Source organism: Octopus bimaculoides, chromosome 10 (assembly GCF_046866305.1).
Source record: "Octopus bimaculoides isolate indiv1 chromosome 10, ASM4686630v1, whole genome shotgun sequence".
Lineage (NCBI taxonomy): Eukaryota > Metazoa > Mollusca > Cephalopoda > Octopoda > Octopodidae > Octopus > Octopus bimaculoides.
The window spans coordinates 72,711,103-72,735,443 of NC_142937.1; the positions used below are offsets into that span (position 1 = coordinate 72,711,103).

Consider the following 24,341-nt stretch of genomic DNA (forward strand, 5'->3'; position numbering starts at 1 on the left):
TGGAAGTCCCCACTTCTCGACAACATGAAGAGGGGTTTCTTCAAAGTAGTCTTTGACTCAGTGCTTCTCTATGGCTCTTCAGCCTGAACACTCAACAAGAGACTTGTAAAGAAGCTTGATGGTACACAAGACTGCTTTGTGCACTTCTCAACTTTTCTTGGCAGCAATGCTCCAGGAAGCAGTGACTGCATGGCAATCTTCCCACCATCATCTCGGTAATCAGAAGAAGAAGACATTATGCAGGAGCAAGGATCAAATATCCAATGAACTCCTCCTCAGCAAACCCATGCATGGAGATTCTGGTACAAGCAGACCAAGAAGAGCATATATTAATCAACTTGTGTGGGATGCAGGATATCAGGTGGAGGATATGAAGACTGCTATGGAAGATGAAGACATCTGGCATAGAAAGGTTGTACTGATCTGGGAAGGAAGGAAAGAAAGAAGGAATGAAGAAAAGTAAGAAAGAAAGAAAGAAAGAAAGAAAGAAAGAAATAAAGAAAAATAGATAGACATAACCTTCAAGTCAGTCCTGATTGAGCAGACATATGATCAAAGGTGTTTTGGCTATGATATTATCTTTTCTTTATTAGACATAGTATGACTAGAACTACATTATTCAATCTATCCTGTTTTTTTTTTTTAAATAAAGAAGATTGTAAGGTGGTATTTGAGGGGAATCTGGCTGCTATTTCAAATAGTTTGAATAACCTCCTGGAAGTTCCTTAACTGAATTATTAAAATGAAGATGATGATGGGGTGGTGGTGATGATGATGATGGTGCTGGTGTTATTAAAGATAATTATGATGTCTACATAAATGTGTTGATACTTATTAAGAAGATAACCAATCACTAATTAGTTACCATTAACGTTTGAAAATTTGCTTCTATTCTAGATTTTAAGGAGTTTTTCTTAATCATAAACATACTTTTATTACCCTTTTATTTTCTTCATCATTAACATCTTTGTTTTTTCTATTTTTGTATTACTTTTTTGCTTTAGTTACACAAACCCAACTAACTAGAAATATCTTTAAAGCTTTTTAGTGATTTTTTTTTAATGAGAAAATAAAATTGCACTGAATAAACACATCCAAGTTTTATGTCAAAATATTTATATTAAGAAAATAATATGAAACATAAAAGTATATCATAAACCTTTTCACACAATTCCAATAACAACATTTAGAAAATAAAAGAAAACTGCAGTAAGAAAAAGGAAGCAATCAGGAATTTGAGGTTTCTTTTAAATTATTATTATTATTATTATCATTATTATTTACTTTTTTTTTTTGCTAATGATGTCATATTCTTTGTGTCTGTATAATATATCACAAGAAATAAATGACTGTTACTTGAAGCAATGTCTTTGATGAGCAAATATAGCTGAAGGATATATTTTTATCTAACAAACGTATTAAACACTATGGTTCATGTCATTTGTTGTCTGATGTACTGCTGTAGAACTAGGCAATTAAAGAAAACAGACACTGAATCTAGTATAATATGATATGATATGGGTTAGGTGATTTTTAGGTCAGGCCATAAAATAAGTTAGCCCGGAAGGAGCTTAGGTGTGAAACCCCAATTGTCAACAGGGAATTTTAAGGGCCAATCTTTCTAGTGCTGGTGGCATGACAAGCACCCATGCTATAAAGTGGTTGGTGCTAGGAAGAGCAATCAGCTATAAAAGCCATTAAAAAAAAAATCAATCAAACAAAAAATAACATAAGATACACAACGACAAAGACAAGTGGTTTTTCTCTGTTACTGAGTGTGCCAGATTATAAAGGACTCTAACCAAGGATGAGATACTGTGAAACTCATTCAACCTATGACAGCATGGTAAAACAGATAAAAAAAAATCATGATGATAATGAGTTGGAAGAGGTGAGGGCCTTTATAACATTGCTCAGAGTGTTAAAAATAGCAGCCAAATCTTCAATACATCCCACCCTTCTTTCTTCAAAAGTAAGTGGAAAGGCACATCGTAAACAATGTAGTTCAAGACAATGATGAAAAAAAAAAAAAAAAGATGAGATGTTTGTGGCTGGAATGCTTTTGCTTCTAGATCTACTTGATGAAGACTAACCTGGAGTTAAACAACAACAGAAGATATTTTGCAAGTTAAGGGTTCACAGTGCTCAGGTGGTGTTCTGTAGATGGCAATGTAAGCAGTACAGAACTACATATGATCTATTGTACATGAATTTAAGGGATTCACAACTACAGGTATTTTTATGTAAATGTATTTTTATGTAAGGAGTACATAACTACATATTGTTGTTCTAATCTAGATGGAGATGCAAGCAATAAGTGCTCAGACGTAGACAGGACATAGAAGAAATTATACTTTAATGAAATAACAATGAACAGAGAACGTATATATGGCAAAAAATATTGGTAATATTTCTACACTGTAAACAAGAAAGTTGTATTAAAACTTACAGGAGGAGTATCAAACAAGAATATTTCACTTCCTTTTAATGCAAGAAATTTTGCTCTCCAAGCTTGGCATTGTCGGTTGACCTGAACTTTTTCAAAACACCAACAAACATGGAATATCTGCAAATTAATGATAAAAAACAAGAAGCAAAAATATAGTATACTTCAGAACTCAAAAATATGCAGCAGTTATTTAGCTATATCTTAGGAGAATGAGTTGTTGAAGTGCCTATATTTTGCTTAGGCCCCTCTACTCTTTAACCTTAGTGAAATTTATATAACAGATGCTAAAATTTATATTGAACTCTGATGGTAAATCCAAAAAGTACCATCACTTCTATCACACTTACATCAGTTTTAAATTGATTGTATAGGTTTTCTTCAAGCATCTTGCTACATGTTGCAAATGGTGCTTAGTCATTTCCTTAGTGAAGTTCAACCTCCCGAGATCAGCTTTCACCACTTCTTCCTATGTCTTTCTCGAGCTTCTTCCTCTTCTTCTTCTGCAGGTCCTTCTCTTTACTTAACTGTCATCCATATGCATCACGTGTTTGCACCAGTGCAGTCTTCTGACTTGCACTCTAACTGCAAATTGTAGCTAAACCCAGTTTTTCTTTCAGCTCACCTATACTATCATTCATTCACATTAGCAATACACACCCATCAGAGTATGCACATGACTTTCCAGCTTTCACAGTCTGTGCTTCACTATCATGAACATCACAATTTAGTACACAAACAATGTATAATTCAGACTTCACTGAGAGAGAAAACCTGAATCCCTCTGTTGTCAGTAGCAGTAAAAGCTCTCTGAACTTTTCCCTCCTTGTTCTCATGCTAGTTACTATGCTTTTGAAAGAGCTTCTTGCACTGCTGACAAGGTCATTTAGGTAACAGAAACTAACATTTTCTTCCAGGGAGCCAGTTGAGAATTTGCAATTTATTTCATGGCTATTTTTACTACAAACAACTTCTGTGCATTTGTTACACACAAAATTCTGACAGCCTGTCAGTAATCCCAGTGCAACTCTTTTATATATATATTGTTTATAATGGAAATGTATTACAGAGTTCTTGCTTACACCTTTGCTGCATATTGAGCAGGATTATGTCCCTGATGGCAACAAAACCATGTGCTCTTTCCTGCTAAAAATTTTGTCTTTATAAGGTTTACTTAAATACTTTTTGTGGACCAAGTTATGAAAGCAACAGATAATGTTACAGGAAACAATTAATTAGGAAGAAAATTAGCTTAGATGCGATATGTTTTGGGTTTGCATCTGGATAGGGTACCACTGGTGTTCTTGTTCTGGTGAGGCAACTACAAAAGAAGTTCTTATCACAAATTAGGCCATGCTATTTAGTATTTGTTGACCTAGAGTAGGCCTCCAACAGGTACCATGCTCTAGTGTACAATGGTTGCTAACAAAAGGAAAAAAAATCTAGGTGTAGATGATTGGTTTGTTAGAGCCATATGCAAACTATGTACAGAAATGCTGTAAGCAAAATTACGAGTTAACAATCAGTTCAGCAAAGAATTTAGTCAGCTGCCAAGTGTCCCACAGAGGTTAGGTCATATTAACTTTAGTTTCCCAGGCCACAACAGTGAAGTGAAGTGTGCATGGAAACTTTTGTATTGAGATGGCTAAGTCCTCTAAGTTGAATCTACTGAAGAATTAGAGATGAAATTCCAAACATAGAAGCAAAATCCAATAACATAAGCAGATAAAATTTAGGTTGAAAACAGCTATACTGTAAGCACTAAATGAATATATGTACTCTGATAATCTTGGGTCAGAACTTAGAAACACATTGACAAGAACAATGAAATACGATTAAGTATTTTCGCTTAATATTTGTTAAATCAAGAGTTAGTGATTAATAAGAAATGTAACAGGTTTTAAAAATAACTTTTACTTTATTAATCCACTTTTCAAATAGATTAATGTAAAAAAAAAAAGGACAATGAACACAGCATTGATGGTTCATAATGTGTACAATGTATAGAAGCCCAAGAGTTTGTTTAGAGCATAAAACTAAACAGAGTCAGCCATTGAATTCTGCAAATGACCATTATCTTAACATTCACATAATCAATATACATATTTCAACAAAACAATACACTCATACAATGGTCCCCTTGTAAAATTGATTTCTTACACAGCCAGAAGGCATCATATTTATACAGTATAGGGAAAAGTAAATTTGCAACATTCATATACTTTTCTCAAAAGCATTAGCAAGACAAATAAAGTAAAATGGCTTCAATTAAGATTGAAATCAAGTTTGGAATATAATTTTTTTTTTATTGGAGTGCTTTCGAAAAAGTGAAAATCTAATCACTTCTATTTTTCTACTAAGTTGTGAAATATAACTCTTTTCAGTTAAGAATAAGAAATTTTCAAATAAACTAGCCCTAATCTAGTTGGCAAATATGCACCCTGTCCATATCTTTCAGTAACAGCCATTAAAAAAAAAACAAAAAAAAAAAAACTCACCTGTTCCTCTGGAATTAACATTTTGTTCCATTTGGAAATCTGAAAATATTGTGAAGAAAGGGAGAAAATAAAAGATAGGAAAAGATGCTGATGCTGAAAAAAAGATAAAAACTTTAAGTCTTAAAGATATGACTTAACAAAAGAATGCATTCAGTGAAGGTGAACACATATTAAGAAGATGAATGGAATAATCAATGTATTGAATATTTCATCATTGCTAAATCAATGAATTATTTGCAGAACTTTCAATTTCCATTATTATATAGAATATAAAAGTACATTTAACCTCTCCAGTATCATCATCAACTTTCCAATTTATATTTTTTATATGTCTTTTTCACACTAGAATGGCTTATATAATACATTTTTCCATGCTTCATGAAATACAGAAAAAAAAATCAAATATACTTTAAAAGATACTAAATTTATATATTCCCTTTGAAGTTAAGTTGTTGTTTAGGCCAGTTTTGATCTAGCAGACCTATGATAAATAAAATTTCAATCATAAATAACTAGTCTTTTTTTCAATATAAATAAGAATACATTATTTAATGTGTCCTTTTATTTTTAAGAAAGTAGAGTGTGATTTAAGGGTGTTTTGTGTTGCATTAAGACCCTTGCATTGATTCATTGCAGTTAAGTTTTTAATTTTAGTTCATCAAATTACTTTAGATTGTCAATCTGTAAAACAGTAAAAGGTTTTCTTACTAAATTTCGAAATTGGTGATTAATTCCTTCAGATATGCACTGAATCCATTCTGCTAAGGCTCTTGTGTCTTCACATACTACCACACCAGAAGTTACACCATCGACTCCAACAACCTCAAATGCATTAGGTCTAGATAAAATGGAAATCACAAAATTACTTAAAGTTCATCAACAATTTGAAAACGTAAAGAAATACAATGATTGTATAAGATATTTTTGAAAGAAAAAAATAAAGAAGTTTCTCATTCATCAAAGTCAATTTCTATATTGTAATCAAATTTCCCGTAACTTTGACTAGAATATGGTATTATTTTTAGTTGCTTGTGGTTTCTCTAAACTCTAAAACTGAAGAGAGGGAAATTTTTATATTTTAACAGATTCAATAAGCACAGGAATGGTAACGTGGCTAAGAGATTTCACTGTTCAACCACATGGTTTTGGGTTCAGTTCCACTGCAAAGTACTTTGACCAAATATCTTCTGCAGCCCTGCCAACCAATGCTTTATGTGTGCGAATTCAGTAGACAGAAACTGTATTGAAGCCTATCATGAGTGCTTTTAAAAAAACCCATAGAATAAAAAAAAAAAACAGGTAAGGGTTGGCAATGGAAAGAGCATCTGGTCATTAAAATCCTGCATCAAATAAGTACCTTTTCCAACCTATGCTAGCATGAAAGAACAGACATTAAATGAATAAATGAATGAAATGAAGTAAACTTGATTTGCATAGGTTAAACGGAAATATTCTAAATATAGTGGGGTAAAATTAATACTATTTAAGAATTTCTATACATTTAGTCTTACCCTAGAATGAGATTGCAGTAAAAAGCCCTCTTGGAGTAAAATATGAACCTAATAAACAACATGTCACATTTTAGGAAATAACTTTCATTTTAATTTAATGGAGTCCAACCATGCCAGATTGGAAAACAGCCGTTAAATGACAATGAAATGATGATGTGTCATGATGGCTTTCTCTTCAGGTAGATTAATGTCATCCTATTTTTGCCAAGGGTTAATATTCTAGAAGGGAAAAATAAGATTTTGTGAAAATAAGAGAAGATTGTATGGATAAAAGCGGAGACAGTTGTTTATGTTATTTCAAAACATGTGAAGTTTAAAAGTAAATAATTAATGATAATTTTGAAATTTGCTGTATTTTTCTTGATGGTATAAATAACTGTTTCTAACAAGAAGCAGGCATAGTTGTCCAGTTATAAAGTTTGCCTCTAAACCATGTGATTTTGGGCAAGTGCCTTTTGCTATAGCTCTTAGCTAACCAAAGTCTTCTGAGTGGATTTGGTAGATGGAAGTAAAAGAAGTGTGTGTGTGTGTGTGTGTGTGTGTGTGTATTTCATATATTGCACTTCCTTGTGCTTTTAAAGCTTTTGGAAAATACATATGGGTTAAAAGAATGCTACTGCATGCCACATTGAGCAAGTACCTTCTACTATAGCCTTGGGCTAACCAAAGCCTTGTAAGTGGATTTGGTAAAGAGAAACTGAAAGAAGACCTTTGTGTATATGTATGTATGTGTGTGTGTGTATGTATATGTATATATATATATATATATATATATATATTATATATATATATATATATATACACACACATATATATGTACAGGGTGGGTGGAAAGTAACTAGGCATTAGAAATTGTTCATAGAATTTTTAGTATCACTGAAGTCACGATGAAAACATTTTTTAAACAGACAACACTAATGGGGATTTCTTATTTTCTTATTGTCTTATTTTTTATGCCTGTGCCAGTGCTATGTGAAAAGCACCCAGCACCCATGCTGGTGCCACATCAAAGGCACCTGTCCAGGTCCCATGTAAAAAGCACCCTTGCTGGTGTCATGTAAAAAACACCCAGTACACACTGTAAAGTCGTTGTTGTTAGGAAAGTTATCCAGCTGAAGAAACCAAGCCAAAACAGACAACTGAAGCCTGGTGCGGCAATCTGGCTAGCCAACTCTTGTAAAATCATCCAATCCTTGCCAGCATGGAAAATAGAAGGATGATGATGATGGTGATGGTGGTGGTATAATTAAGTCAATTTGCTGTTGTAAGTAGAGGTTTCTGGGAAATAAAGAAGAAGATGTCCACAAAATGGAGACTCAGGTTGTATGCTTGAAACAGTGTAGATTCTGCTAAAAGCACCCACAAAACCAGCTGTTGATGCTAAAGCTGGTTGACAGATTAAGTCTACCAATCAAAGTTGGGTTCATTGTTTCTGAATAAGAGATGGCACAAGTAAACACACTTACCGAAGTTTGTCAGTTCCTGCCATATATCGTGTTATGTAAGCATAAAGGAGTGGAATGGATGTCATGTTAACCCATTGCTTTTCGAGTTGTAACCAACCGGATGTGTTGTGCTGAAGAAGAAGCAGAGAAAAAGGAAAAATTGTTAATGTGCAAATGAGGTTGAATCAGCAAATAAATTTCCACAAGGTAAAACAGCAACAACAACCACACACAAAGACACAGATGTTTGGTGAACTGACATTATCAACATCGTTCGTCAGACTCATTATAATCCTTATATATATATATATATATATATATATATATATATTATTATTATTATTATTATTATTATTAACCCCATAGTCATCATTATCTTTGTCAATATAATCATCATCAACATCGTTACAATTCTCCTCATCACATTCATTATTTTCAGCAGTATCTTCATCATCATTATTATAATTCTCATTGTCATTATTATCATCATGATAAATTACAACGATGAATGGAATAAGATGAACTGAAGAGTCAAGCATTTATATTGGTGCAAGGCTTTTCACTCTGAATGAGGTAAAGAGTTCCTTTTTAATCTCCTGGAGACAGAGCAGGTGTCTGAGAGAGAGAGAGAGAGAGAGAATGAATGAGTGACAAGGAGAAAGAGAAAGGGGTGGGAGGAGGAGGTAGAGGTGAGTGGAGAAAAAAAGAAAGAGGAGAGACTATACAGAGAAGGCAGAAGGAGAACAAACAGGTGAGAAAGTATCAATTTAATTAAAAACTGACTTTTAGTTCAGAGATTGTATTCCTGCTGCTGAAAGATTCAATCATAATGAAAAATTGCCCAACCACAAGAACTAATGTATCATATCGCAAACCAGTGAGGGAACTTCAAGGAAGCCACTTCAACAAGTTTGATTTGATTTATCACAAGATAAATAAAATAATTCAAGTAAAACAATAAGAAAAAATCTATCTTTGAAACATGAATTATTTGAGGGGGCTCCTATATAGATTTTCAAGGATTTTCAGCTGGATGCAAGAATGAAATGGACACAGCTGTGGTGTTGTGATTACGAAGTTTGTTTCATACCCACATTGTTCTATGTTTGATATCACCACGTCACATCTATGTTACACCTATGTTACAAGTATCTTTTACTCTAGTCCTAGATGGACCAATACTTTGTGAGTAAAATTTAGCTGTTGTTGTCTTGTAGTAGGTTAAGTGCAGGTCTGCAATGATCAAGAAGACACATGATCAAAGGTGCTCAAGCAAGGATTATGTTCATTATTTACATTATTTAATGACTGAAACAAGTAAAAGATATATACACACACATACTCACATATCTAAAACAGGCTTCTCCACAGTTTCCACCTCAGTAACAAGAAACCTATGTTGTTTTTAGATATTAACGTGCTAAATGCTAGAAATATCAGCTAAATCCTCTTAAATTTCACCCTACTACTTTACAAAGGGCTAGGAAACATTAACCAATAGAGGGTTAGATATACAAGGAGGCGGGGAACAGCATAATTATAGGTTCTATATTTAAGAGATGAGGAATTATGTACATTATTTACATCCAACGGATATCTGTCCTCATCTTGTTTGTTGTTAACACAATGTTTCAGCTGATATATCCTCCAGCCTTCTCAAATGAGAACCCAGGTTTGAAATTTTCCCAAGACACCTGAAGAAGGCTGGAGGGTATATCAGCTGAAACGTGTTAACAACAAACAAGATGAAGACAAATATCCGTCGAATGTAAATAATGTACATAATTCCTCATCTTTTAAATATAGAACCTATGACTATGCTGTTTTTTCCCTCCCTTTATATATCTAACCCTCTATTGGTTAATGTTTCCTAGCCCTTTGTAAAGTAGTAGGGTGAAATTTAAGAGGATTTAGCTGATATTTCTAGCATTTACCAAGTTAAATATCTAAAAACAACATACGTTTCTTGTTACTGAGTTGGAAACTGTAGAGAAGCTTGTTTTAGATATGTGAGTATGTGTGTGTGTGTGTATATCTTTTACTTGCATCAGTCATTAGACTGCAGCCATGCTGGGACACTACCTTACATATTTATATTCATCAAAGTATACAGTATTATAGATTCATTAAAACTGATCTTACTAATCGATTCTACACAGGATATTAGGTCATCAGATTATTTTACAACTGTGCTTGTCAGAGATGACTGGTGTGTGCGTGTATATTTTTCCCTGTAATTTTGGATTTTGTCCCTAATATTATTATATATATATATATATATATGTGTGTGTGTGTGTGTGAGATCTTAGTCATGCCCAATGACAGTGTCACGTCAGTTGCATCTGTGCTGGTGGCATGTAAAAAGTACCCACTATACTATTGGAGTGGTTGGCATTAGGAAGGGCAACCAGCTATAGAAACCATGTCAAATCAGATTGGAACCTGGTGCAGCTCCCCAGCTTACCAGTTTTTAGTCAAAGCATCCAACCCATGCCAGCATGGAAAAAGGACGTTAACTGATAATGATGATTTCTGCTAACAAATTTAGGCTAACACCTGATATTTTGTTATTTCTTTATTATTATAATGAATGCTGAACCCATTATTCATTTACCTCTGCCTACATTGTGAATAGTTTTATTTTTCTTTCACTGGAATAATTGTGAATTATCCACTTACCAATTTGCAAGATCTAATTTATGTTTCAATCTGGATTGCAAAGCCAAACTAGTTTGACACCCCTGAATTAAAAGGTGAAGTATCCAAAGAGGGATGACAAGGAAACAGAGAAGTTTAATCCATACATCTAATATTTATACATTTAAGATGATGGTCTTATAGATTACTCCTATACATTTGATTATTATCTCCTGATTCACACATCTACTATTAGAGCAGAATTAACTAAGAACACTCAACAAAGGAAAGGGATGTAACAGAGGCTGCAAGGAAAGAAACAACAACAGTTACAAATCATACACACATCTTAAATACTTAAACTCTCAAGGGATCACAATAATATTAAATATAATGCAGCTAATATTTATCTCCACTTAAACATGGATGTTTTGTTCGAACAGACTAAAATAAACTATAGTTTATTTTAACAGAACATCCATGTTTAAGTGGGGATAAATATTTCCCCTTGGTATTAATACTTCCGCTGTCACAAATATATATGCAACTTAATCTTGGCAAATATGTTGAATATTAAGCCTATGGGAAACAGATAAAAATTATAATTAGACTAAAACTAAACCAATATTCAACACAAGCCTTCATAATGCCAACCACTTCATAGAGTGAACTGGGTGATTTCTTTATTTGTAGCACTAGCAGTAGTGAGATCCCCATGTAACTCACAAGACTAAAGGACTTCCTTCAGTGAGTGGAAGTATAGTAAAAAGGAAAGTGGCTTTGTGCTAGATTTTGAGAGGTTAAAGTATGATAGTATTGAGAAGGAAAAGGTTTGTTGCTGGTGTAGCTGATTCGCCTTATATAAGAGTGGGTGAGTGTAGTTGGAGTGCAACTGGAAAGAGAAATAAAGATGTAGGTGTCAGAGTGTACACTCAAGGTATAAGAACATGAAAAGGAAGAGAGTGTAGGGGAGAGTAAGAGATGGTTAGAGATATGGGTAGAAACACCCAGAAAACATCACAAAATATCAGTGGTATATCATTTAACCCTTACAGAATGATCAGTCTCACTCTGCTACAAAGAAGGAATGATTCCTTCAAACATATCTATATATAAGAGAGAAGCCTATTTGTGTGTGTATATATGTGTATATACACACACACACACATATATATATATAATATAAATCCTGTTCTGTCTGTGTGTGTAAAAAATTATAACTGGAAACATACATTACTTATGTTCTAGGGGTAGTTTTAGACTCTTAAAATTTTTCACATAATGACTAACACCCAGTCTGGAGTTACGTGGGGAAGGGAGGTAACTCTTTGTGAAGTAACTTTCAGAAATTGATGGTTTCTCATATCCATTGGTCATAAAAAACAAAAAATATTGATTTTGTATTAGATTCACATCTTTGAAAGTTTAAAAAAATATTTACTTCCAGTTTTCTTGCGTCAATGATGTCTATATCTCTCTATCTCTATCTATCACACTGTATCTATCTGTCTATATCTTATTTGTCTAACTAGCTAGCTCTCCCCACCTCTTTTTTCGTTAGTCTGTAATTTACTGACAGAAGTAACTTCAAAAATTTCACTTAAATCCATACACTTAGTTAATTTCCCTAAAAATTTCCTATTTCCTTTTGCAACGGTTTTGTGTTTTTTTTTTGTTGTTAATGGCTTTTTTTGGTTCCTTCGACACTGGCTCCTTGGTTCACTAAGTGACAAATTTCACTTCAACTCGTACAGTTCTTTATTTTCCGTAAAAATTTCTTATTTACTTTCTGCCCACTGTATTAAGAAATATAATTTCCGTTACCCAGTTATTTTCATTGTCTACTATCTTCTGCACCCATGTATTTCTGTATACATATATAACCATGCCTAGAAGGAAAGTGTCAAATTTGTCTACAATGTCAAGGTCAGCCAAAAGAATGTCTCTGTCCAGGGAAAGAGAGACAGCTGCAGAAAGGGAAGCATACCAAGAAACGAACAGACTGTGCACTGCAAAAGCCAGAGCATCTCAAAGTGATGAACAGAAGTATGCACGGCTGACAAGGAATAGGATCTCCACTGCAGAATGAAGAGCAGTTGTAACAGCTCAAGGAAGTATCTTCCATGAAGCAGCTTTCAATTATGATCCAGCAGTTCATTATGCAGATGACACTAGAGTTTCCACTGGTGCAATGACAACTGAGTGCATACATTGTAAAGCAAAAAAGTGGCCTGGAGAAACACCTGCACTGTACTGCAGTGGTGAAAAGGTTAAACTCCCTGCAATCCCTAACCTACAGAGCCATTGAAGAAACTGTTGTCATCAACTAACCAAGATTCCAAGCACTTTAAAATAAAATTAGACGATACAACACTGCACTACAGATGACATCATTTGGAGCCACAAGAGATTTAACTGAGCCAGAATTCATGCAAACTTTCAAGATGCAAGGTCAGATTTATCACTAGATTGGCTCTCTACTACCTCTGTCAAATGAATCACCAAAATCGACCTTTTATTGTTAATAATCAGTACCTGTGTTTTGGTTATGAAATAAGCTACACAAAACGTGTTTTTGAATTATGTGTATTTACTTTATATACATGAGTTGAAAACTTTCTTTTAACATTTCATTTAACATCTTTGTTCCATGCTGGCATGGGTTGGAGAGTTATTAATACAGAAAGTTGGTATCTCAGCTACTAGCAGTTGAGACCTGTGTAATTTAGATGGCGTTTTTTAATTTCATTATTCTCTTTAACCTGGGTAACGCAGGTATGGAAAAGTGGATATTAAATGAAGATGCTGATTACTTTACTGAAAGGCAGATATTTTTATAGAATTCTGAGAATGACAACACTTCTTTTTTCATTTGCATCTCATAAAAATTTTAAATACCTCTGATTTTTTTACTGTAATATTGAATAATTAAGCTTCATCTCCAAAGAGTTAAAGACAAAAAGAAAATTAAATAAAAAGACATTGGAAATGTGGTCTCTCTCTCCCTCTCTCTCTCACTTTCATAGAAATGGTGTACTGGTTCCTAACACTACCTCAAAGATAGAAAGAGATGTTATATTAGTTCCTTTGACATATAGTTTTTTTTTTTTTTACCTCACTTGTTTCAATCAGTAGACTGTGGCCATGATGGGACACTGCCCTACAAGAATTGACTCCCATTGAAACCAACATCACTGATTCAAATAAGGTTGCTTACAAATGGATCAATTCCAGTACTCATTTTTTATATTAAACCTGGTACTTTTTCTATTAATCTCTTTTGCCAAACCGCTAAGTTACAGGGATGTAAACATGCCAAAACCAATTTCAAGCAGAGGTGGGGGACAAACACAGACACACACACACGTGTATAATATATACATATATCATAATAATATACAAACATATATATCATAATAATATACATACATATACATTGTTATATGTAGTCTAGTTGAACTGTTCGAAGCTATGGTACCAGGGTAAAATGGTAATGTCACTAAAGGGGAGTAACTACAAAAATAGAAACTGAGAAACAAATTACTGTGACAGGACCAAGTTGGGTGAACAATAATGAACAAAATGCTCACAAAAATGAGCAAGACAGACGAGGAAAACAGTCCAACTAAACCATATATAATGATTAAACCACTAACAAAATACAGACAGGAAACATCACATTTATTATTCATCCGTTATTGACATAAATAGAAATATTTTCCAAATTATAGTGAAAAACTTAGCATTGTTGTACTTTGTTTTATAACTTTTGCAATATTTGCAACAAGTAAATCGTTGTAAAGACAAAAATGTCTGTCAATCTTGACCTAGTTTTCAAGTTTATTATTTTCATTCTAGAAGTTGTTCACATGTATACATACAATCAAATATGGTGGCATATCGTATAGTAAAAAAAACATACCATTTCGGGGGTAGTTTCCTTCAGAAAGGGTTTCATAAAACCTCATTGTACATCTATCTTTTTGCCAAAGAAATTCATCAATTTGAAGCTCAATTATTTCCATTTACAGTTCTCTTTAATGCTATCTTTTCAACATTACCATTATGGATTCCCAGAAGGGTTCAGCTTCTTTAACTTTGAAGTCCTTAGATCTGGCATTTAGTTCTTTTTTGAACACATTTAAATCCACAGACTCCCTGTAAATGACTAATGAGGGAAAATGGAAAGTGTCACCAGTCCTGACTTGATTCTCCTAACTTTGAAGTTATTTTTCTTCAAAATCTTTGACACAAGAGTACATCTCATGAATCAACTGATTTTGCTTACACCTAGCCTTCGTGCGGGTGACACGTAAAAGCACCCACTACACTCTCTGAGTGGTTGGCGTTAGGAAGGGCATCCAGCTGTAGAAACTCTGCCAAATCAGATTAGAGCCTGGTGTTGCCATCCGGTTTCACCAGTCCTCAGTCAAATCGTCCAACCCATGCTAGCATGGAAAGCAGACGTTAAACGATGATGATGATGATAATGAACTTTAAATTGAGATCATTTAAATGGCTTGTGTTATTTATGAGAAATGCAAGGTCAGAAATCCAGCAATCCTGCTTCAGCTTAGGACAAATTTATTCCTCAATTCTAAGAAGGTGCATACTTCTTCTCTGAGGTTATAAAAGCAGTGAAGCACCTTCATTTTACTTAGCTGGTGAACTGCATAGTAGTAAACCATAATTGCCACACTCTGATTCAAGTTCTTCTAAGAACTCTTTAAAATGGTGATTGCTAAGTACTTGGCATTTTATAAAATTTATGATGGAAGCAACTACATGCATAACATTCTCAAAATTTACAAACTTAAAATACCATTTTTTTTTTTTATGAATTATGTAATGAATCATTGCAAAGTCACTGTTTATTAACTTCAAAGAAGTTATTTCACATTTTAATTTGGATAGAAAGCCTGTCTTGGGCCAAGCTATTGCAAGGGCCCTATCTGTCACTACAGTGGTGACCCTTTCAACCAGGAGATTCAACTTTGTTCTAATTCTCTTTGCTTCTTCATAAATGCTATATCCTGTAACAGAGTCTTCCATAGTCTGAACAGTAATTCTATGAGGATATTAAATTATTCATCAATACCACATATAAAAGTTACCAGTTGATTTCCACAAACAAGCAATAATTTGACCACTTTCCATGGAATTTTCTCATTTCTTCAGAAATCTTTTGTTTTTTGGTGTGTGTGTGGGGTGGGTGGGTGGATAGTGAAAACACAAGTTGTGATATAAAAAATTAAATTTTAAAAAGCATTTATTATTGATTTTAATGTTCAATTTCTATTTATAACTATGCATGGTAATGCTATGCGATATGCCTGACAATACTTTGTGATATGCACATGTAACTACATTTGTTGAATTATTGCAACAAGTCAGTGTAAGTGGTGGAAACAGAAACTGAACATTAAATCAATAATTTTTGCTCACTTATGTAGTGTCCTGAGTAGATATGTCATTTTAAGGATCTTGAATGTTTGGATGGTTGAAAATTCTCACTGAAGCACATTGAAAATTACACAGATGACTGATGAAGGTGAATATTTTTATTTTTCTAATTGGTGTAGCAACACAACAGGTATTAATAACTTAAGCACATTAGTAGGGCATTTGATAGTTATTCCCCTTTGACACCAGCTTCCACAACCCCTTTGAGTGAGGGAGAGAGTATGAATGAACAAGTGGGAAGGGAATGAAAAACAATATTTTTTAATGGACATTATTTTCTTCAAAGTAGGTATGTCGTTCAGAAGGCTGCAGTTTGCCATAATTGATCAACATATTACCTCATATGCTCCAGACAATACCAATATAATTCCATATCTCATAAGACATACTGTAGACCACAATCTTATATGAAAATATGACCCTGTTGTAAATATACTCATAAAACCACTAGCTCATGTATAAAGTGAAGTATGTGTGTGTTAGTGTGTAACTGTGCGTGAGAGTGTATATGAAGAGAGTCAATTAAGGCTAGTGAGCACTTATTCAAAACACTATTTATGCGTACACATACAAATATATACTCAAACAGGCATATACATATACATACATATCACATACATATGAAGGAAGATGGGGAAAAATGCTAGTTTGAATAGACCTATACATCCTTTGTCTAGATAAATATTTTATATATGTATGATATATAGGCATATGTGTATATGTTTGTGAGACAGTAGTCAAGCTTATAGGTAAACTCCAAATTGCCTCTCTCTCTGGAATTGGTTCTTACCACAATTTCTTTTTTGTCTATCCTCTTTTTCCAGTTTCTCCTATCCAAAGAAGAGCAATTTTTGAAACATTATAGCCATTAACTCTCACCCTTCTCTCAAGCATCAAATTAATAACATTGATTGTGAACTCATTGTGCTATATATATATATATATATATATATATATATACACACACACACATATATATATATATATATATATATATATATATATATATATATATATATATAGAGAGAGAGAGAGAGAGAGAGATATCGTACACCCATACTCACACACACAAAATGTCATGCTAACCACGTCCATATTAAAAACAATCTCAATACCTACATAATGTTGGATTTTTTTCATACATACATACAGGCACACACATGTAACTGTACATGCCTATATATATATGTGATGTGTGTGTGTGTATACAGATACATAGATGAACACACAAACATACATAGATATATATGTATGTGTGTGTGGATAGATAGATAGATAGATAGATAGATAGATAGGTAGATAGATAGAGAAATGAACACAAAGATACAAAGATACATATGTAAATATACATATGTATGGGGACATAACAGAAATATCAAAGGGTTGTTGTCTCAGAATGAATGTAAAAATGATCGGCGATTTCATTCGTAGCCAAAACAAAGTTATAAATATGACCTTTGACATTGCGGTCATTATCGATCGTGTGAAATCTAACATGACTGCCTTTGACACGCCTCACAATATTTGTGGAGTAAAGAATAGCTTAGGCCACTCTGAACATTATTTGAAAAGATAAAAGAGAGATACTATGAATTACAATTTTATTACTGATGCAATTTAAAGAGTTGTCAATTAAATAGCCTGTATGAGTGGAATAAACACACACAGGCATACACACATAGACAATGCAAACAAGAAGACAATGAAACAAATCAAAAGATATATATTAAAATAAATACATATTTAAATACACTAGAGATCATCAGTGATAGGAAGACTATATTTAGGATTGTTGCTTCTTTTATATACAATGTTATTATCTGAAAATGTAGTTATTATTATTAAATGTAGTTACTACAAAATGTGGTTATCACAAAATGTGATTATCAAAGTAAAAGTATGAAGAGCAGCAAAACAAACAGGATCGAATACACTGTCAGACAAAAAGAGTATTCCTGTGTGAACTAAACTTGACACAAAGTGCTCAAATGGTACTGAATTTAATATTTAGAATCATTTTAAATTCACGGAACGGTTTTTATATATAGATATTTCTCAAAATGTATGAAGTTATCTTTTTGTGGAATAGCTTACGAGAGTGTTGAATAAAATCTGTAGAGAAATATTATAGTTTGACTGTTTGATTCTAAATAAATAACAAAGAAATCAAGAGAATATGTGTATGTATATATATATATATATATATAGGACGGATCCCTCAATCATAAAATCACGTGGAGATGCATTTGATTAAAACCGGAATAATGAACTTAAACAGCACCCATCCTACATCCCCTTACAGGAAGACCAACACAACTTCAACTAAAACGTAAGGCTTTCTTTACCTATCGTTATTATTACACCACCATATACATTAATATACCCACCAATCACTTCTCATACATCCCTCGCACCACGAACTCTTAACATACTCCTCAACATTCTGATGAGATCTGCCAAACCATTGGCTAGATTGAAACGTACGTAAATGACTATTACATAACATTCACAATGACTCACTACATAACCTCAACCTCCACAATGACTCATTACATAACCTCCACACAATAAAACAACGGCTAACTAGTCCAACAGAATTGCTTCTTCTTGTATTTGTTGCTCCATTCTCCACATAAATATATATATATATATATATATATATATATATATATACACACATATACAAATATATACACATACATATATACACATCCATGCAAACAGATAGACAGGCAGACAAAAGATACATAAATAAAGAGATCAAAATAAGTACATACTAAATAGCCAAATAGCCAAACTTAGCTTGAGTTTCACACTTTAGCAGTGTTTATCAATGGAAAAAAAACTTTCATTTTCAGAATGTCATGTCTTTTATACATGCTGTAATTATCACGAAATGTGGAAAGAAAGTGAAGCAAAATTAATCGATTTTACACCTTAGATTCATTATCAACTGAGGACTTTGGAAAATCTCTATTTACTGTGACCGTATATTCAGTCCAATTTGTTATGCACTGGTTTGTTTTCATTGTGATAACTGCCACATGTATAATGGAAATGACATTCCTAAATATAGACTTTCTTTCACAAATAAACTGTTAAAGTGTAAAAGTAAAATTTGAGTCTAGGTATTTAATATGGACTTATACTACTGTCTCTTGTGATTTGTTTTTGCTTGATTATTTACATTATTTAACACTTTAGCATTTAAAATTTCTGTATCTGGTCTAAATAATCTATCAGTTTTATGCTCAAACCAGCCAAATGTGACCTCTCACACTCACCCCACAATCTCACTCTCATAATAAACATCCACATCCTCAAAATCTTGAAGCTATGAGATAACCCATAAATAATTAAAAAAACAATGTGAATAAGCATTAAATTTGATAATAATCTCAATGATAAAAGGTTTACTCATTAGCATTTAAGCTGGCAATATATGGCCCAAATATTCTTCTACTGGTTTTATTTCAAACTGGTCAGATCTGGCCTCTCACACCTATTCTCCAAGGTCATTGTAAAAATAAACAATCACATCATCAAAGTCTCGAAGCTATGAGATAATGCATAATGAATGGCTTAAAATTTTGGCGCAAGGCCAGCAAATTTGGGGGAGGGGATAAGTAAATTACATCAGCACCTAGTGCTCAACAGGTACTTATTTTATTGACTCCAAAAGAATGAAAGATGAAGTTGATCTCGGTGAAATATGAAATCAGAACATAAGGACAAACAAAGTGCCGCTAAGCATTTTGCATCATGTGCTAACTGTTCAACCAGCTCACCATTTTGAGATAATGCATAATTAATTCAAAGCGATCATCATCATCATCATCATCATCATCCTTTAACGTTCGTTTTCCATGCTGGTATGGGTGGATGGTTTGACTGAAGACTGGTAAACTGGGGAGCTGCACCAGGTTCCAATCTGATTTGGCATGGTTTCTATGGCTAGATGCCATTCCTAATGCCAACCACTCCATGAGTGCAGTAGGTGCTTTTTATGTGCCACCAGCATGGGTACCAGTTACATAAAACTGGCATCAGCCACAACTACGATCTCACTTGACTTGACAGGTCTTTTCAAGCATGGTATATAGCTGAAAGTCTCTGATGCTAGAGGGTGAAAGCTGGTGCTTTGAAGAGATACTAGAATGTGATCTTTGTTTTCTATAGACTGATGGTAAGTCCAAAAGCAATACAAGCTCTAAAGAAGAGATCCAATATAGCCAGCATGTCCTCTTCGGTGTGAGCAATGAGAACTATATCATCAGCATAAAGGAGCTCTCGAACAAGGGCCTGGAATGTCTTCAACTCTGCATTAAAGTGCTTAACATCCAAGGCTTTACCTGTGGCTCTGAAGCAAATATAAACGCTGATAACACAGTCATGGAAAGTGTGCAAGATAGTTACAGCAAAATATACGGAAAAAAAGTGTTGGAGCAGCAATATCACTATGTTTAACTCTGTTATCGATGGAAATTGGTTCCGATAGTGACTCATTGAAGTTAAGACAAGCTTTCATATCACTATGAAGTTGCTTAAACAAACTGACAAATTGAAGTGAACATCCAAGTTTACCAAGAATGGTCCAGAGAATGGTCCTATTAACAGTGTTGAAGGTTTTTGTTAAATCGACAAATACCTGATGAAGAGCCATGCAATGTTTGATGTACTTCTCTGGGAGTTGATGAGCAGAAAAAAATGATGTCCATTGTGCCATGATTTGATCTAAAACCACACTGACTCTCCAGGATGACAGAGGGGCATATCCACATTGTTAGCTGATTAAGTAAAAGTTTTGCAAAAACATTACTGACTATTTCAAGCAGGCTTATACCTCTGTAATTGCCACACTCAGATTTGGATCCTTTTCCTTTGAACAATGAAATTAAAATGGCATCATCCCAGTCCTAGGGAACAGGAGCACCCAACCAGATGTCTGATATTAGATGGTGGATCTCTACAGCAAGCCTATTACACTTGTGGAGGAGAATTTCAACAGGAATGCCGTCAAGACCTGGTGCCTTCCCAGTATTTAATTCTTTGGTTGTCTTTTTGATCTCATCTATAGTTGGATGTTCCATCATCTCATGAATGATATCCTTTTGGGGCAGATTACTGATGATACTTTCATCAATAACTGAAGGATTATAAAAGAGATCAGTGAAGTGCTGGGTCCAACGTTTCATGAGACCCTCGTGATCCTTGAAGAGAAAGCAGCTGTCTTTAGACTTGAGTGGTACCACAAATGAAGACCGAGGACCAAACACTTGTCCAATCAAGTGATATACTGTTTTCAGGTCTTTACGGTTATATGCTTTCTGTTTTTCTTTTGTTGTATCTTTCTTTGGAGTGATGATTTTATCCTTTTGAAAGACAGAAGTAAGGGCTTTTTATCCTCAAATTGTTGGTGCTCGTATGGCAGGTGCTAGCATAATGAAAACAGCCGAAATGTTTGGTGTATCAAGAAGTACTGTCTCAAAAGTAATAACAATCTTTGAGAAAGAGGGAAAAACCTCCTTGTCGAAACAAAATTCCAGAAGAAAACCGAAACTATCAGATGGGGACCGTTGGACTCTTATGTGAATTGTTAGAAAGGATCACAAAAGTACAGCTCCCAAAATTACTGCAGAGCTTAACAACCATCTCAAGAACCCAGTTTCTACAAAAACTGTTTGCTGGGAGCTGCAAAAAGCCAGATTTCATGGGAGGGCTGCAATCAGAAAACCACTACTTTCAAAAACAAATGTTGCAAAGTGTTTAGATTGGAGTAAAAACCTATAGAATTGGTCCCTGGAGCAGTGAAAGAATGTTATTTTCCCGGACGTGTCATCCTTTACTTTATTTCCGACTACTGGCCAAGTATATGTGTGGAGACAGCCAAAAGAAGCATTTGACCCAGATTGCTTTCTTCCAACTGTTAAACATGGAGGAGGATCTCTGATGATCTGGAGGGCAATATCTTGGAAATCCGCTAGCCCAATGGCTTCCCTTCATGGCAGAATTAATAGTCACTATTTAAGCATTTTATCTGTTCAAATTCACCCTATGGTTGTGGAACTGTTTCCGGAGGGAAGCACAATCTTTCAGGATAATAATGCACCAATTCACACTGCTAAAGTTGTTACAGAATGGCATGAGGAACATTTTAGTGAAGTTGAACATCTTATCTGGCCACCACAATCCCCAGATCTCAATATTATTGAGCATTTATGGTGCATTTTAGAAAAACAAGTAAGGAGTCGATGTCCTCCACCATCATCACAACAAGAACTGGAGACTGTTTTGGCTGAAGAATGGACAAAAATTCCTTTTGAAACAATTCAAACTTTGTACAAGTCCATATCTCGTAGAATTCAAGCTGTAATTACTGCCAAAGGCGGTCCTACACCATATCAAAATAAATTTGTTTGAAATTTTAAGGTGTTTCCATTATTTTGTCCAACCCCTATATATATACACATATATATATATACATATATACAAATATATGCACATATATATACATATACATATATATTTTATTTATTTATTTATTTATTTATGTGTTTCAGCCAGGTGGCTGCGGTCATGCTGGTGCACCACCGTGATTTTCACGTTCCTTGCATGGCTCTTCTCCCCCACCTGACATGGTCCAATCAAGAGTTTTGATGGCACATCTGGTGTATAAGAGAATTTGACACAGCTGCCCTAAACTGCGTCTCATTACGAGCCATTGGTTCGTCTGGTATCGTGGAGAGGAAAGCGTCAAGTTTTGTCTTGAAGACCTCCGCATCCATGTCTTGCATGTCTCTCAAATGTTTTGGCAGGGCATTGAAGAGCTGAGGTCCTCTGAAACCGAGGCTGCTGCAGTATCTCGTTCTTATGTGAGATGCAGTGGACGGTACCTTTGGCACCATGCAGTGGCGACCCGTGCGGGCATTCCTGTAGTACTTGATACCAAAGTTTGGCACCAGTCCTTCCAGTATTTTCCATATGTATATTATTACATATCTCTCCCGCCTGCGCTCCAGGGAGTAGAGACCTAGTGCCTTCAGTCGCTCCCTGTAGTTCATCTGTTGGACTGTGGCGATCTTTTTTGTATAGTGCCGCTGAATTGCCTCGAGTTCTGCTGTCCGCTTAACACTGTGTGGTGACCACAACTGAGAGCAATAGTCTAGGCGGCTCAGAACAAATGTCTTCCATAGAATCAACATGACTTTTTGATCCCTTGTACGGAAAGTCCTCAGTATCCACCCCGCCAGTTGTCTGCACCTTGCTGTCAACTTGATAATGTGCATGTGAAATGATGCATCACTACACATGTTGATGCCCAGATCTCTAACTGTTTGTGGTTCTGGGATTGCAGTACCTCCAGGCCCTGTGTATGCCAGTTGGGAGGTACTCGTGGTCTTGTAGCGCAGTACTTGAAATTTTTTTGCATTGAGCTGCATATTATTTTGCTCTGCCCACTCATATATTGCATTTAGGTCATTCTGCAGGCTTACAATATCATCAGGATTCTTTATTGCCTGAGATATCTTTGTGTCATCAGCATAGCTAGTGACAGTGGCTCTCCGAGTGACCGTGGGCATGTCCAGAAGGGCCACTATGAACAGTAGTGGCCCCAGAACAGTTCCCTGTGGAACACCGCTCAATATTTGTGTTTCCCTAGATAGTTCTCCATTGGCTGCAACTGTCTGACTTCTACCATTCAGGAAGTCATGCAGCCACTCTCCTAATTTACCAGCTATGCCAAGGTTTCGCAGCTTGTGACATATCAAGCCATGATCAACTTTGTCAAAGGCTTTTGCAAAGTCGAGATATATCACATCAACATTTGAATGGTCAAGTAGCTGCTTCAGGACCCAGTCATAATGCTGCAAGAGCTGCGTGAGGCAGCTTTTACCTGGACGGAAACCATGCTGGGTCTCATTCAGCAAGTCATTTTCTTCTAGGAACGCAATCAATCTCCTTCTGACAATTCGTTCCATGACTTTGCTAATATGTGAAGTTAGAGAGATGGGCCTGTAGTTTCCAGCCTCTGCTCTGCTTCCACCTTTATGGATAGGACATATGGTGCCTTCCTTCAGCTTTTTGGGAAGTTTACCATTTGCAAGGAAACTCTGGAAGAGTGTCCGGAGTGGTCCTGCTAATTCTTGTTTACACGACTTTAAGAGGACAGCTGGGAAACCATCGGGGCCAGTTGCCGAATTTGAGCTCATTTCATTTATGGCAGCTATCACATCTTCCTCTTCAATGTCGATGTAGGTAATGGATGCAGTCCCCTTCTGCTGAGTGCTATTGTCAAAGAAATCAGCTGGGTTCTTTATCTGCATGTGACTCAGAGGAGAGG

General features: G+C 34.9%; 1 protein-coding gene across 2 annotated transcripts in view; it reads right to left on the minus strand.

Moving 5' to 3' along the window:
- The window catches only part of LOC106871865 (gamma-1-syntrophin), a 250,909-nt gene that overhangs the window by 9,720 nt on the left and 216,848 nt on the right, over window positions 1-24,341 (minus strand). For both annotated transcript variants that reach the window (XM_089358802.1, XM_089358803.1), the window contains 4 exons: window positions 7,922-8,031; window positions 5,653-5,782; window positions 4,945-4,983; window positions 2,450-2,566 (listed from right to left, as the gene is read on the minus strand). In XM_089358802.1, the coding sequence (XP_089214928.1) occupies window positions 2,450-2,566; window positions 4,945-4,983; window positions 5,653-5,782; window positions 7,922-8,031 (396 nt within the window). The remainder of the gene's footprint in view (window positions 1-2,449; window positions 2,567-4,944; window positions 4,984-5,652; window positions 5,783-7,921; window positions 8,032-24,341) is intronic.